Source organism: Clupea harengus, chromosome 19, assembly GCF_900700415.2.
Source record: "Clupea harengus chromosome 19, Ch_v2.0.2, whole genome shotgun sequence".
NCBI lineage: Eukaryota > Metazoa > Chordata > Actinopteri > Clupeiformes > Clupeidae > Clupea > Clupea harengus.
In genome coordinates, this window is record NC_045170.1 from 4,587,048 (window position 1) to 4,602,682 (window position 15,635).

At 47.6% G+C, this 15,635-nt stretch overlaps 1 protein-coding gene across 1 annotated transcript; it reads left to right on the forward strand.

Moving 5' to 3' along the window:
- trappc3 (trafficking protein particle complex subunit 3) lies at nt 1-8,748 on the forward strand. The gene is made up of 5 exons (XM_031586355.1): nt 1-195; nt 3,063-3,160; nt 4,899-4,998; nt 6,650-6,832; nt 7,883-8,748. The coding sequence occupies exons 1-5, from the start codon at nt 154-156 to the stop codon at nt 8,000-8,002; spliced, it is 543 nt and encodes a 180-aa protein (XP_031442215.1). The 5' UTR covers nt 1-153; the 3' UTR covers nt 8,003-8,748.
- Nucleotides 8,749-15,635: the final 6,887 nt, after the last annotated feature.

Genomic DNA, 15,635 nt, shown 5'->3' on the forward strand with positions numbered 1-15,635 from the left:
CGATTCCTTTGCTAATCAGGAAGTTGTATCTGAGAAGTTGTGGTGAAAGCTGATAGAACACAGAAAGTCTGATCCTAATCATTTGGCACCGTTTCCCAAGAAACACATCAATTAAACACTACCTGATATCAAAGGCCCGTAAGACTATACAGAATGTCTCGACAGTCAAACAGAACCTCCGACAGTAAGAAAATGGTAAGCTCTGCTTCCTGTCACACGATAGTCATGCATTGTTAGCATTGCTAGTCCAGTTTTGTGTATTAGCCCACATACCATTACTGAAAGTTCGCTACTGCAGTGAATCCTGATAATCTGCGTTTTTCAACAATATAAACTGTTAACGTTTAAAGTTTCTCCCTCATGACTTTCGAGATCGGGTTTTAAAATCACTGTCTCCTGTGTTTGAACTGACGTTGGACGCTGTGTAGCTTAGGCTAGGTAGTCACTGTTTAACTTGTATTTGCAACTATACATTAACGTTCATTGAAATCCGATTGTCGTGCATGTATTAATCAGGAACAATATCATGTCATATCAGGTCTGATTAATATTTTGCCAAAGATGACAGTCATAAATGACCCTAGTTATCGACACAAGATTACAATCATTTTTGCGAACAGGGCTGGCGTGATGGACTGTTATGCTTTCTGATGTGAATGATAGCTAAGATACCTTTTTGGTAGAATATAAGGGGACATGCTCTGTGTCCTTGTGACCTTAACAAATTCCTTTTTTTTAAGTCACTGTCCCAAGTATTGGTGAAAACTCTGTGTGAATTCTGAAGTCACTACTTCAGATGTGTGTGGTCCACAAGCAGTTCATGTTTTACATTTACTAACATACTGCTGAGCAAGCATGCAACTAATAACATACATGAGAGCATCTAATTCACAGCGTGAAGAAAACCAGGATAAACTAAACACGTTGATAAATGTCTTATTTGAATTTAGAGAAGTACCATGTAGACAGGTTGATATTTCAGGCCACACGGTGGCGCTCGAACACTGTAGTCTGGGCAAAGACAGACCAGCATTCAACAGAGAGAGAGAAAGAGAGTATGCTGATGGCTGTAGGGACTGCTTCCCCGTCCAACATTAGCTTTCATTGTCAAGCCTGGGAATTTTATCTTTCCTCTTGGTCTTTTCAAGCTCCTGTGATAGTTTTGAGAAAGGTCAGTTTTTAGGTACTGTATATCTAGGTTACTAGCGTGAACCCAGTCGGGAAGCAAATGTAACTGGGATTGGTCTATTCTTATTGACATTGCTGCCCACTCGTTTCCAATTCTGTCTTCCCCAAATGTACATCTACGAAACGTACGATTTGCATTTAAAAATCGTGGAGCACTGTCTCCATCTTGTGGTTGTACCAGGGGACTGGCTCAGCGTGTTGCATCCATTGATCATGGCTCGTAATTTAAGAGAGCTTTTTTTATATGGGGAAATACGTCAACAAAGGCAGACGTGCCCAAGCCTGGATGCAATACTGTAAAATGTTGCTATGGGGGGGGGGGGGGGGGGCACGCACGCACGCCGCTGTGCTTGAGACGTCGCCGGGCCTCTTCCAGGCGCTCCATGTCTCTGCTACACTTCAGTGTGATGTGGCCTCTGCTCTTCCTTTGGGGAACGCGCCCCTTTGAACAGGCCTAGGAACCGGGCCACTCGGCATGGGCGCCTTGCCCCAGCTGACTTTGTTGTTACCATGTCAACCCAATCCAGCTCCTGCGATTGGGTAGCTGACTCTTGGGGTAGCTGACTCTTGGGGAGGAAGGTTGGCTTCTTTCATCACGGGTTTCGTCGTCCGTTGATCTAGCAAGGCACGGTGGCCTGCGTCTGTAAGGCCAGAGGAAAAAGCTCGGTGTTTGCTATCGGCCCGGGCTACTATTTGGAAACAGACTAGCTCACGGAAGGCTACTGTTTGGAAACAGACTAGCTCAAGGAAGGCTACTGTTTGGAAACAGACTAGCTCAAGGAAGGCTACTGTTTGGAAACAGACTACCTCAAGGAAGGCTACTGTTTGGAAACAGACTAGCTCACGGAAGGATGTTGTTTGGAGACAGACTACCACAAAAAAAAAAAAATCTTATAAAAGTGGAGTGGACAGAATTAAGAGGAAGCAGTAGAGTTCTGGGTTTATTGGCCAAGTGACTGAGACAGCATGTTGAGGGGGCTTCATGGAGCTATTTCATAGCAGGGAGGCAAAATCCTGTCAACACACATCCACTTAGTCCAACAGCAGTGTGACAACAGAGACATATCAAAGCACAGAGAAACAGAAGTCAGGCACACTGACTTGCACAAACTGCAATCAGACTAGCTTAAGGAAGGATTCTATTTGGAAACAGACTAGCTTAAGGAAGGATACTGTTTGAAGAGAGGCTTGCCAAGTCCAGACTAAATGCTCTTTGAGGATAAAGTGGTGTAAGGAAGCGTTCGTTGACTGAGTTGTTAACTCGTGTTGTGATCAGCTTAGCCACCTAGCCACGACATCTGTGTTGGGGCCTCTGGGGACGATACGAGGGTTCAGACTGAACCCATGACGGGGCGTGTCCCATAGTAAAATGGGGCGTGTCCCGTAGTAAAATGCTTGAAAGAGAAAGGATCAATGATTGACAGCTGTGTAGTCCATACAGAACTCTTAGATTGACAGAGAGTTAGTGAGTGGGCTATAGAGACACATGTTCTGTACTTGACCGCAGGGTTTAGCCTCAGTTGAGTGTAGAGAGCTCAATCCAATCCTACAGAAGCATTATAAAAGCAAGTTAAATGACACCTTTTACACCATTACTGCATTGCTGTCTGAGGAACATTGCAAGAACATTGCAGCAGTCAAATTCAGACGTATAACCCCTTGAAAGAAAAATGCAAACATTCTGGGTGAAAAAGGATCTTAACCCAAAGATTCACACAAAATTATAATAGCTGTCTAGTCCACAATGTCTAGCCTTCAAAACACAGAAAGCCAAATAAAGATGAACTAAGCAGCCCAAATAACGACATTGTTAATAGCTACTGTAGTTGCACAGTTCTGTAGTAGTGGTTCATTTGTGTCTGGTTTGTTTGTAGAACTCCGAGCTGTTCACGCTCACCTACGGGGCCCTGGTCACCCAGCTGTGCAAGGACTACGAGAACGACGAGGAGGTCAACAAGCAGCTGGACAAGATGTGAGTCTCTGCTGAGGATAGAGACCCTCATTAGTTTCTGCTCGGATTGCTCATCATTTTGTTTACTGTGTATATTTGTCCTGTCTTTTGAAATGAATACAGGTCAAATAATAATCTGTTAATGTTCTTGTCCTGGTATGTGTTTGCTGTTTGAATATCTCCACACACACACACACACACACACACACACACCTGTATGGACATTCTTTTCAATGGAATCAACGCAGCATGGGTCACTGGGAAGGTGAAGGAGGTCTGATTGCCAAGTGAGGCACCAGAAGTATGTGAGGTTACTACGCAATGCTCAGAATTGATTCTGTGTGGGCAGTATTTGTTTCATCCAGTCAGAATCCCTCTCCCTCTCTCCTTCTTTCTTTCTTTCTTTCTTTCTTTCTTTCTTTGTGTGTGTGTGTGCGCGTGCGTGCAGTTTATGAAAATGTGTGCACTTTGTTAAAGTGTGTGTGTGCTTTATGATGGTGTGTGCTTTGTGAAAGTGTGAGCGAGGGTGTGTGTGTGAAATGTGTGTTTGGCCTCTGAACCGCCCTGTCTGTGTGTGTGTGTGTGTGTGTGTGTGTGTGTGTGTGTGTGTGTGTGTGTGTGTGTGTGTGTGTGTGTGTGTGTGTGTGTGTGTGTGTGTGTGTGTGTGTGTGTGTGTGTGTGTGTGTGTGTGCGTGTGTGTGCCCTCTGAACCGCCCTGTCTGTGTGTGTGTGTGTGTGTGTGTGTGCCCTCTGAACCGCCCTGTCTGTGTGAGTGGGCTGAGTGTTAGCTTGGGAAGTGTCAAATGTACCACTTCGGGCTCTGGGAGTCTTCTCTCCACCACACCAAATAAATGAGGTGAAAGTGTTCTCACACACACACACACACACACCCTATACACAAGCACTCACATTTAGCCTTCACACACACACTGACTCACATGCAACCTACACACACACACACACTGACTCATGTACAGCCTACACACACACACACACACACACACACACACACACACACACACACACAGAGAGAGAGAGAGAGAGAGCGCCCTACAGTCCAGTGACAAATTCTCCATCCGGCCCAAACCCTACAGAAGTCAGAAATAGACTCAGTCTAGAGCCATTCATTCATCATAATGACGGGATGTTTTTTTTTTTTTTTTTAGCAGCAGCAGTGTTAGCCACCCGTCCCCTAGGCAACAGAGATAATCTACCCTCGCAGGGGCAGTAGCCTATGTGTTAGCCATCCGTCCCCCAGGCAACGGAGAATAATCGACCCCTCACATGGGCATTCTTGGGGTGGGCATGATCCACTTGAGATGAGATGAAGTCCAGACAGAAATCAATCAAACCCTAACTTTAGAGCTCAACCCACCCGCTACCTAGCTACATTATGGGTGAGGCATCTTAGGTTTATTGAGTAAAATGGGTAAAACAGGCTAAAGTGAATCCGATAACATTCATGTCAAAAGCGGTCAAAAGTCCCTGAGCGTCCTGTAAGTGACTCCTTCACTCTCCAGACGAGGAGGCGCGAGGCGGGAGAGGAGAAGGCGCGCTGATGAGGATGAAAGGAAGCAGTCTTGCGTGAGGGATCTGATAAAAAAAATGGTGTCTGTGGACGCTTTAACTCACCCTTTGTCTCCGTCTCTGTGTGTGTCTGTGTGTCTGTGTGTCTGTGTGTCTGTGTGTCTGTGTGTCTGTGTGTCTGTGTGTCTGTGTGTGTGTGTGTGTGTGTGTCTGTGTGTGTGTGTCTGGTTAGGGGATACAACATTGGCGTGCGACTCATCGAGGACTTTCTGGCCCGCTCGAGCGTGGGGAGGTGTCACGATTTCCGAGAAACGGCCGATGTCATCGCTAAGGTAACGAGCGAGCCCAGAGGCAATTCTCCACTTTCACACACAGCCAACCCTCAGGAGGGAGAGAGGGAAAGGAAGGAAGGAAGGAAGGAAGGAAGAGGGAGAGAGAAATAAAGAAAGGAAGAAAGAAAGAGAGAGGGAGGGAAAGGGAGGGAGGGGGAGGGAGGGGGAGGGAGGGAGGGAGGGAAAGGGAGGAGAGACAAGAGTGCCGGTAGACGAGTGACTGGAATTTGAACTCTGACCTGTGGTAGTCTGCATAGTTTCTCAGCTTTCATCGCCCCTCAGAGCTGGGGGGGGTGGAACTGCAGGTGGAGACGTGTGTGTGTTAGCTGTGGTCCAGGGGACCCGCTGGACAGGTGGAGGTGGAGACGTGTGTGTTAGCTGTGGTCCAGTGGACCCGCTGGACAGGTGGAGGGTCGGGTCAGCACCGGGGGGTGAAGCCTCAGAGATGCTGCTGGTGCTGGTCCCATCTGGACCGATTCCTGTGTGCTCAGAACACAAAGCAGCTCAGCTCACAACCATGAGTTCACTCTGAAGGAATCTCTCTGTGCTTTCTCTGTCTTTCTTTCACTTTGTCGCACTGAAGGAATCTCTCTGGTTCCATCTCTTTGCAATCTGCTTTTCTTTCTTTTCTTTCTTTGTGTCTTTCTGTCTCCCAATTGCGCTCTCTCTCTCTCTTTTCCTCCTTTTGTATGGCTCTTTCCCTCTCTGTCTATCTATCTTTCTCTATCTTTTCTCTCTCTATCAGTCTATCTCCCTGTCTGTTTTACCCCCTCTCTCTCACGCTGTGTGTGTGTGTGTGTGTGTGTGTGTGTGTGTGTGTGTGTGTGTGTGTGTGTGTGTGTGTGTGTGTGTGTGTGTGTGTGTGTGTGTGTGTGTGTGTGTGTGTGTGTGTGTGTGTGTGTGTGTGTGAGTGAGTGTGAGAGCAGGCCACGTAGTCAGATTATTATCTAGCCCTGGTGTGTTTGCTCTGGGCCCGAGATCAGACTGCAGAACCCTTTGGGTCCTCCATCACCGGTTCACCAAACCGGCTCTTGGGCCAGCCGTGCACCAAACCCCAAAGGCGGCGGCGCCGATTATCCGGGGCTGTGTGAGGGCGGCGAAAACCTCTTAATCCTGGGAAACGCTTTGAACCTCAGTCACAGTTGGGGAAAAACAAAAGCCTTCATTCGACTCTTTGATGCTTCGTGTTATTATTCGGCTTGATTATAGCGAGCTGTATTTAAAATAGCTTCATACCTAACAAATAATGAAAGAAATCTCCTAGTCCAAATGAAGCACAAACCAAAGGACTTGTATGTGCTCTTCAGGTTGCAGATAAAGCTTATTTACATTTATTTGCTTGATAGCTTCATATTCAATCACAACTTCAACAAAACAACAAAAGGCTCCTCCTATTGTAGCCGAAAGATCTTCCAATGGAACAGAAGATCCTACCATTATAACAGAAAAGGATCTTCCTTTGTAACTGAATGATATCCCATTTTGACTGAATGACCTTCCACTGTAACAGAAGAACCTTCTATTGTAACGGAAGGATGTTCCATGGCAACGGAATGACCTTTGACCTAAAACAGAATTTTTTTTCATTGTGACAGAAGGATGTTCCATTGGTCTTCTCTAGTCAGCCCTCCGTGTTCTCTTGCGTTTGCAGGTGGCGTTTAAGATGTACCTGGGAGTGACCCCCAGCGTGACCAACTGGAGCCCGGCAGGAGACGAGTTCTCCCTCATCCTGGAGAGCAACCCGCTGGTGGACTTTGTGGAGCTCCCAGACAACCACAACAACCTCGTCTACTCCAGCCTGCTGTGTGGAGTACTGCGGGGGTCACTGGAGATGGTGAGACTGTGTGTGTGTGTGTGTGTGTGTGAGTGTGTGAGATGAGAAAGAGCGAGCTCCTAGACAACAACAAACTCATGTTCCGGCTGTGTGGGGTACTGCGGGGGTCACTGGAGATGGTGAGACTGTGTGTGTGTGTGTGTGTGTGTGTGTGTGTGTGTGTGTGTGTGTGTGTGTGTGTGTGTGTGAGAGAGCTCCTAGACAACAACAACCTCATGTTCTCCAGCCGGCTGTGTGGAGTACTGCACTGGAGATGGTGAGTGTGTTAGTGAATGAGTGACAGGGTTCCCACGACCTGGAAAAGTCATGGAATATCGTCTAACAGGAAAAGAAAAGAAACTTTTTTTTTTTTTGTTTTATTATTGTTTTGTATTTATCATTATTTGCTTTCAGTAATTATACCCTATCTGTGCTGTAAAGGAAGCAATCTTGTGAACTTGAACCTTGGGAAGGGTCGTGGAGGTGTGAAATGTTGAAAATGGGTGAGAACCCAGGAGTGCGTGTGTGCAGGCGCTTACGATGATCACAACTTGTCCTGTTCCAGCCTCTTCCTTGGCTTGCTGAGAGGAATGGTGGAAATGATGTGCGTGTGTGCGTGTGCGTGTGCGTGTGCGTGTGCGTGTGCGTGTGCGTGTGTGTGTGTGTGTGTGTGTGTGTGTGTGTGTGTGTGTGTGTGTTCAGTGTTCGTAGCTTTTTTTTACTGACCAGGTTTTGCGTTTTATCAACGCTGTTGAGGCCAAACGAGAGATCCGAACAGACAAAACAAAGCACATCAGGAGTGTGTGTGTGAGCGAGAGGAAGTAAAGGTCCAAACAGACAAAAACAAAGCCCATCAGGACGGAGTGTGTGTGTGTGTGTGTGTGTGTGTGTTGCTAAATCATTACAGCGTTCGATCCGGCGCCACCACCACTGTGGGGACGGAGCGCTTGGACCGCGATGAGACGGAGTGACATAACCGTGTCATCTGTTGAGGCAGCGTCTCCATGGCAACCATGGCAAACATGTGACCTCACCTTGAGGATGCTCTCGTGCTCTCTGTGTCTTCGGCAGGTCCAGATGGCAGTGGACGTCCGCTTCGCCCAGGACACCTTGAGGGGTGACAACGTGACCGAGATCCGCATGAAGTTCATCAAGAGGATCGAGGAGAACCTGCCAGCCGGCGACGAGTGATGCATCCTGGGAAATGAAGTCATTCCTGGGGGGGGCCCCCTCCTTGTGGAGGCTGAGTCTTCACAGGGCCCAGGTACAAAACTACAGACTGCGATTCTCATCTCCCCTTGAGAGAAACCCAGTGTCCAATGACTGGCATCTGGTCCCCATCTTATTTATTAGCTAAAGAATGCCCAGAGCACTTGGCTTACTCACCGTTTCACCAAACATCCGCCGCCTTCTGTCCGTAGAGAAAGGTTGAGCTTTTAAAAAAAACTTCAGTCGTCAGACTTGGGAGAACCCCTCTCTTCCAGTCACTGGTTTCCAACCAGCTCGGGTGAAACGACACACACACACACACACACACACACACACACACACACACACACACACACACACACACACACACACACACACACACACACACACACACACACGGTCCTGAGCTGTAGTGACATGTTATCTTTCGCAAAGTGTGTTTGTGTGTTTGCTTTGGTTGTGTTTTTTAAACATGTCGCTCCCCCTCAGTATACAAAAGGGACCCAGAAAACCCTTTAATTTAGGTTTCATTTCAAGAGTTGTCCACGTCCATATCCATCACAATAAAGGCCCAATTGAACCTGGCTGAATAGTATATGTCTGTAAGCAGAACTGCATAAAGGGGACCTCTACTGCTAAAACTATTATGTCATTTCCTGTTTGTATGTTTCAATCAATGCTATGATTTACCTTAACATGGTTAAAGTAAAACTGTTTGTTTTCTAAAAGATATAAAGAGCTTGTCTGTGATTTGTCCAGTCGGGCTTCTGCAGGGTCTTTGTGTGCACCTCTCTCACTCACACACACACACACACACCACACACACACACACCACACACACAGAAACACACACAGAAACACACACTCACACACACACACTCACACACACACACACACACACACACACACTCAGATAAGGATGTGAAAGCTCCCCATGTCTCTGTTGTCTGTCTCCCTCTTGTGTGTTTGTCGTTGGGTCGCACGCATCATTACCTGGCCCCGAACAGGCCGTGTTTTTTATTTATACGTTAGCAAATTATATTGAGATTAAATAAACTGTTAAGTTCACTGGCTCCTTTGTGTCTTTGAGTGCCTGGGCTGGTTGCTATCAGCATGTTCCAATAACCGCTTTTTATCGCAGATCTAAAAACAGCAGTGTCAGAAAGAGGCTCTTTCTCCCTTGGAACAGAGCACACACACACACACACACACACACTCAGGAAACCTGGTGCCTGTTGAGAAACACACACATGTTGATGCTAAGAGACTGGGGTGTGTTTGCTGGGAAAGGCACACATGTTGACGCTTAGAGACGGTGTGTGTGTGTGGGTTTTGTTGGCAGGTGTGGGGGTGACCAGCTCCTGGAGAATGGGACCTGTGTGTGTGTGTGTGTGTGTGTGTGTGTGTGTGTGCGTGAGGGAATGTGTGTGCATGGCCTGTGTCAGGTCGCTCCACACGTATATAATGAAGTGGCGCGGTCAACTGTACGCCCCCCCCCCCCGACCACCACCCCAAACCTGTCATGTACACGCACTGCATTGTGGGACAGTCAGTACTGGCTGGCAGCAGCCCGGGCCTGTGAGAGACGGATGAAAATAATAGGCCTGGTTCTTGGCCTTCAGCGGTCCAAGGAACATGACCTGAAAACACTCAGAGAACCAGGCAGGGCAGCACACACGGAGGACTGGGATGGAGTTTAAACAGGGTGGTGGAAGACGTGTGTGAGTGTGAGTGTGTGTGGTGTGTGTGAGTGTGTGTGTGGGGTGGCAGGGGGCAGATTTGGACAGGCAGCAAGGCAGGACAAATTGGGGGGCAGCTGTGGAGGAGAGGACGGTGGTGTCAGCTTCAGCATGTCGGCTCATTTCGAGTCCATTTGGAGGTGAACACTGGAGTGGGCTGGTGAGAGGGGTCTGTGCTTCAGCATGTTTGGCCAGAGTGGCTGGGTAGGGGGTGGGGGGTGTGGGGTTGTTATTGGGCCGGAGACCCAAGCATGGCAGCTCATTTGGGCTCCGTTTTGGTTGGAACAGGATGGGTGAGGGTGGGGTGGGGTGGGGTGGGTGAGGGTGGGGTGGGGGGGGGTGTAGGCTTCGCCATGGCAGCTAGTTTGGACTTCGCTTTGGTTGGAACAGGACTGGGTGGGGTGGGGTGGGGTGGAGGGTGAGTGTTTGGGAGGTGGGGGAGAACAGGCCCGCCTTATGACCCGGCTTCCGTCACCTGGTAATGATCTGACGTCAGCGAGGAGGCTGGGGTCTGGCCCGCTTGTTCCCCTGGTCCCTGCACCTCGTCAATCACGTCCCCGTCAGGAGACAATGAGCCGGGGTGCTGAGTGGCAGCCATGGGAGCTAATACAGTTCATACACGAGAGCTGCTGCCCTACAGCTAATACAGTTCATACACGAGAGCTGCCCTGCAGCTAATACAGTTCATATACGAGAGCTGCAGCTAATACAGTTCATACACGAGAGCTGCTGCCCTGCAGCTAATACAGTTCATACACGAGAGCTGCAGCTAATACAGTTCATACACGAGCCCTACAGCTAATACAGTTCATACACGAGCCCTACAGCTAATACAGTTCATACACGAGAGCTTCCCTGCAGCTAATACAGTTCATACACGAGAGCTGCAGCTAATACAGTTCATACACGAGCCCTACAGCTAATACAGTTCATACACGAGAGCTGCAGCTAATACAGTTCATACACGAGCCCTGCAGCTAATACAGTTCATACACGAGAGCTGCAGCTAATACAGTTCATACACGAGAGCTTCCCTGCAGCTAATACAGTTCATATACGAGAGCTGCAGCTAATACAGTTTATACTCCAGATCTGCCCTGCAGCTAATACAGTTCATACACGAGAGCTGCAGCTAATACAGTTCATACTCCAGAGCTGCTAATACACTTCATATACGAGAGCTTCCCTGCAGCTAATACAGTTCATACACGAGAGCTGCCCTACAGCTAATACAGTTCATACACGAGAGCTGCTAATACAGTTCATACTCCAGATCTGCCCTACAGCTAATACAGTTCATACACGAGAGCTGCAGCTAATACAGTTCATACACGAGAGCTGCAGCTAATACAGTTCATACTCCAGAGCTGCCCTGCAGCTAATACAGTTCATACTCCAGAGCTGCCCTACAGCTAATACAGTGTTTTTTTTCCACATGCTGGTGGTTGAGTTTTATTTAATTAATTTCCACGTCCTAATGTGTATATTTACTAATGTAAGATCCAAGATTGATCCTATATATATATATATACAGTATATGAGAGAGAGGAGGTAAAAGTAAGTCTTATCCTGCACACAAAGTTTCTTAAAAAATACAAATGTTTTTTGAAGAAACCTTGTGTGCCTTTACCTTCCTCTTCACACACTTCCCTACCTATTTACTTTCTGTGCACATCTTCATCATTCCTTCATCATCATCATTGCTTCTTCTTCATCATTGTTTCATCTCATCTGGGTGGTTGGGATATGTCCTGTACCTGGCTGGATCTGTGGGTTGTTGGGATATGTCCTGTACCTGGCTGGATCTGTGGGTGGTTGGGATATGTCCTGTACGTGGTTGGATCTGTGGGTTGTTGGGATATGTCCTGTACGTGGCTGGATGTGGGTTAGCCACTAGAGGTAGCTGTCAGCATTCTCCTCTTTTGTCGTCTTTTCTTTCCAACATTTTCTTTTTGTCCCCTCTTTATTCCCCCCCTTTATTTTCCTCTTCTCCGCTTCCCTCTCTCATGTTCCTCCGTCTCTCTCTTTTTCTCTCACTCTCTCTCTCTTTTTCTCTCTCTCTCTTTCTCTCTTTCTCTCTCTCTCTCTCTCTCTCTCTCTCAGGGTTCTATGTTCTTTAGTGCTACCTGTCTATGTTCTCCAGGGCTAGACAATTACTTAGCGTTTAAATCAACAACTCGCTCTCTCCCCCCGATCGAGGCTAAGAAAAATAGTGGAAAAAGCACACGGCGGACCTTGACATATTGAAATGGGCCCTTGTACCCCTGAGGACAGTCCTCTTTTTCCAGATTATGCACACAATATATGCATGCTGTATAATGAGTAAGTGTGTCTGTGTGTGTGTGTGTGTGTCTGTGTGTGTGTGTGTGTGTGTGTGTGTGTGTGTGTCTGTGTGTGTGTGTGTGTGTGTGTGTGTGTGTGTGTGTGTGTGTGTGTGTGTGTGTGTGTGTGTGTGTGTGTGAGTGATTATGCACACAATATATGCATGCTGTATAATGAGTAAGTGTGTGTGTGTGTGTCTGTCTGTGTGTGTGTGTGTGTGTGTGTGTGTGTGTGTGTGAGTGATTATGCACACAATATATGCATGCTGTATAATGAGTAGCTACATGGGAAGGAATGCTTGGGGGAAATACTCTCTGTCCAGACACTCGATGTAAATCACGGGGCACAATAAGGCCCATGCATCACGGGTCCATGCAGCTGGGATTTGTGTACTGTACAAAAAGACTTTATCACTCTTCCATATGCCTCTCTCTCTCTTCCTCTGTCTCTCTCTCTCCTTATGCCTCTCACTCTCTAACTCCCTGTCCACCCCTCTCTGCGTTCTCTCTCTCTCTCTCTTTTCCTCTCTCTGTCTCTCTCTCTCTTGCTCTGACACATGATAACTTTGTCAGGATATCCTGCTGAAGTCCTTTAGATATAATTGATTGTGCCATTGTTTATCATATTTATTGACTAACTGTCTGTGTTTATTTACTCATTGACATTGGGATGGTAAAAATGAGAGGCTAGTTCTAGTGTAAGGCCAAAATACTTTCAGAGGTTTTTCCATCTTACATCCTGGGGTAGTTCATCCTGGGGTAGCTCGCAAGAAACGGGGGGTTGGTGTCTGATATATCCCTGTGTGTGTCTGTGTGTCTGTGTGGAGTGTGACGGTTGGTTTCACAGGGGTTTTCCCAGGTGAAGAACTCAAAAGATGTTTGGGATACCTCACGAGGTTCACCGTGCCATGATGGGGTGTCTGAGATGGGTCAGTACTGGGTCCACGGGACATTAAGTATGAAGGTCTTTATGACAGACTAATTAATGGTAGCCTGGTATAACCAGGCCCAAATTAACTTTGTGAAGAGATAGGGTCTGGCCCTGCTCCATGAAGGATTGTTTCCGGTTGTTGCATCCTAATGAGTGTAGACTTAGGGTTCATGTTGACCTTTAGCCTTTAACCAATCGTCATTGACCACTATGGGATCGCTATACTTCCTATTTCCGCACTATAACGGAACAAGCTGATATATGAGGTTTTTCCCAAATCCCTTTTCCCTCTTTGCCCTGGATGGATATTTTCGACACATTCTTCTTTCTTCGGCTTCAATTCTTTGATGTTTTGCTCGAGTTACTACTACTGTTCGCATTGCTTTATCTAACTCTAGAACGGCTGCCATCGTTGTAACTACATTTCAAACGAACACTTCATTTCAACGTCATCGCACTTAGCTAACCCCACTGGACGCTAATTAGGAGGCCCCTCAGAACGGCCCATCATGAGCTGGCTACTCTTCCAAATGTTTACATGAGCTTTCGGTCATTGGTTTGGTGTCCAAATCTCTGTGGTGCTTTTTGCTAGGTTGCTTCAAGTGAGATGTGAGAAAATGCATGTTTTAGACAGAGAGAGCGAGAGAGAGAGAGAGGGAGGGAGGGAGGGGAAAAAGTGAATAAGAAGAAAGAAAGAAAGAAAGAAAGAAAGAAAGGAAGAATAACTCCTTCAGAAGATCAGGCAGCTTAGACTTCTCCTCTGCTGTGAGGGATGGGGCTTTACTCTCTTTGTCCTCTTGTGGTTCTCTCCAGGTTACACACACACACACACACACACACACACACACACACACACACACACACACACACCCCAGCAGGCCTCTAGATCTTTCATCTCCGACACGCTATTTGTTTAGTGTCTGTCACGGGCACACTTCATTCTTTTATCCCCCTTCCTCTCCTCTTTTTTTCCCTTCTCTTTTTTTTTTAATGAGATTTTATTAGGACGGTCCCGGCAAACAAGTAGCAAATGTTACAGACCTGAGACGATACACACCAATCTAGTTTAAGCCCCCTAAACGTTTCCATGTGGCTTTGATCAAAAGCAAATGTGGAATGGCATGCCGGAGCGATAAAATGCCGTGGATGGGCCACTTCTGCCTACAGTTATCCAATCCCCTTCATCCGCCTCTCCGCCTCTCCGTCTCCTCCCTTTCTGCCTTTTTGTTCCCCTCCTTCTTACTTCATCATGTCTTTTTCCTTTCATTTTTCTCACCTTCATTGTCTTTCTGTGTGTCTCTTTTCCCCTCCGCTGGTCCTGCTTCATCCCTCTCTCGCCCTCTCTCATCCCTCTCTCGCCCTCTCTCATCCCTCTCTCGCCCTCTCTCATTCATCTCTCATCCCTCTCTCGCTCTCTCTCATCCCTCTCTCGCTCTCTCTCATCCCTCTCTCGCTCTCTCTCATTCCTCTCTTACTCTCTCTCATCCCTCTCTCGCCCTCTCTCATTCATCTCTTGCCCTCTCTCGCTCTCTCTCATCCCTCTCTTGCCCTCTCTCGCTCTCTCTCATCCCTCTCTCGCTCTCTCTCATCCCTCTCTCGCCCTCGCTGCTCTCCCTTCATCTCTGTGTTCTATGCGTCTTCCCTTTCAAGTCCTGCCAGGAAGCAATAGCGAAAGGGGGGGGTCTTAGGGTGTTGGGGATGGTGGGACACAGAGAGACAGCATGAGGAGAAAAACCATAATAATAATAATAATAGTAATAAGCATAATTTGTGGGAATATGAATCATACTGTGGGGTATAGCACTTGATCCAAGTGTGTGTGTCTGTCTGTCTGTGACTGTCTTTTGTGTGTGTGTGTGAGAGTTAGAGTGTACACACACATCAGACAGTATATATATATATATGTGTGTGTGTGTGTGTGTGTGTGTGTGTCTGTCTGTGTGTCTGTGTGTGTGCGTGCAAATGTGTCTGTCTGTGAGTGTGTGCGTGCGTGCGTGTGCGTGTGTGTGTGTGTGTGTGTGTGTGTGTGTGTTTGAATGTCCTGTCCCTTGAGTAGTGGCATCACTTGCTTTTCTCGGTTCCCCTCAGTGATGACTGATGACCATACCACTTGGGGTGTGTGTGTGTGTGTGTCTGTGTGTGTGTGTGTGTGTGTGTGTGTGTAGTGTAGTGTAGTGTAGTGTAGTGTAGCTTTCCCTGGAGTAGTAGCATCCTCTTCCCAGCTTCCATCATCCTTCCATCCATCCCTCCCTGAGAGCCGGCGAGAAACACACACACACACACACACACACACACCCACACACACACCCTGAGAGCCGGCGACACACACACACACACACACACACACACACACACACACCCTGAGAGCCGGTGAGACACACACACACACACACACCCTGAGAGCCGGTGAGACACACACACACAAACACACACACACACACACACACTCTGAGAGCCGGTGAGACACACACACACACACACCCTGTGAGCCGGCGAGACGAGGATGACAAGCAGACAGATTAACTGGCAGGTAGGGAGGGTATAGGATGCACGGGAGGGGAGGGGGGAGGCTCATATTCCGGAGTGTCTTAGGAGGATCAGAGAAGAGACGAGTTAAATACACA

What these genes read in the sequence shown, in the direction of transcription:
- trappc3 (XM_031586355.1), top strand. Translation starts at nt 154, where the DNA reads ATGTCTCGACAGTCAAACAGAACCTCCGACAGTAAGAAAATG. An exon ending in AACAAGCAGCTGGACAAGAT is followed by an intron (nt 3,161 to 4,898) that starts GTGAGTCTCTGC and finishes GTGTCTGGTTAG; the next exon opens with GGGATACAACATTGGCGTGC. An exon ending in TGCGGGGGTCACTGGAGATG is followed by an intron (nt 6,833 to 7,882) that starts GTGAGACTGTGT and finishes TGTCTTCGGCAG; the next exon opens with GTCCAGATGGCAGTGGACGT.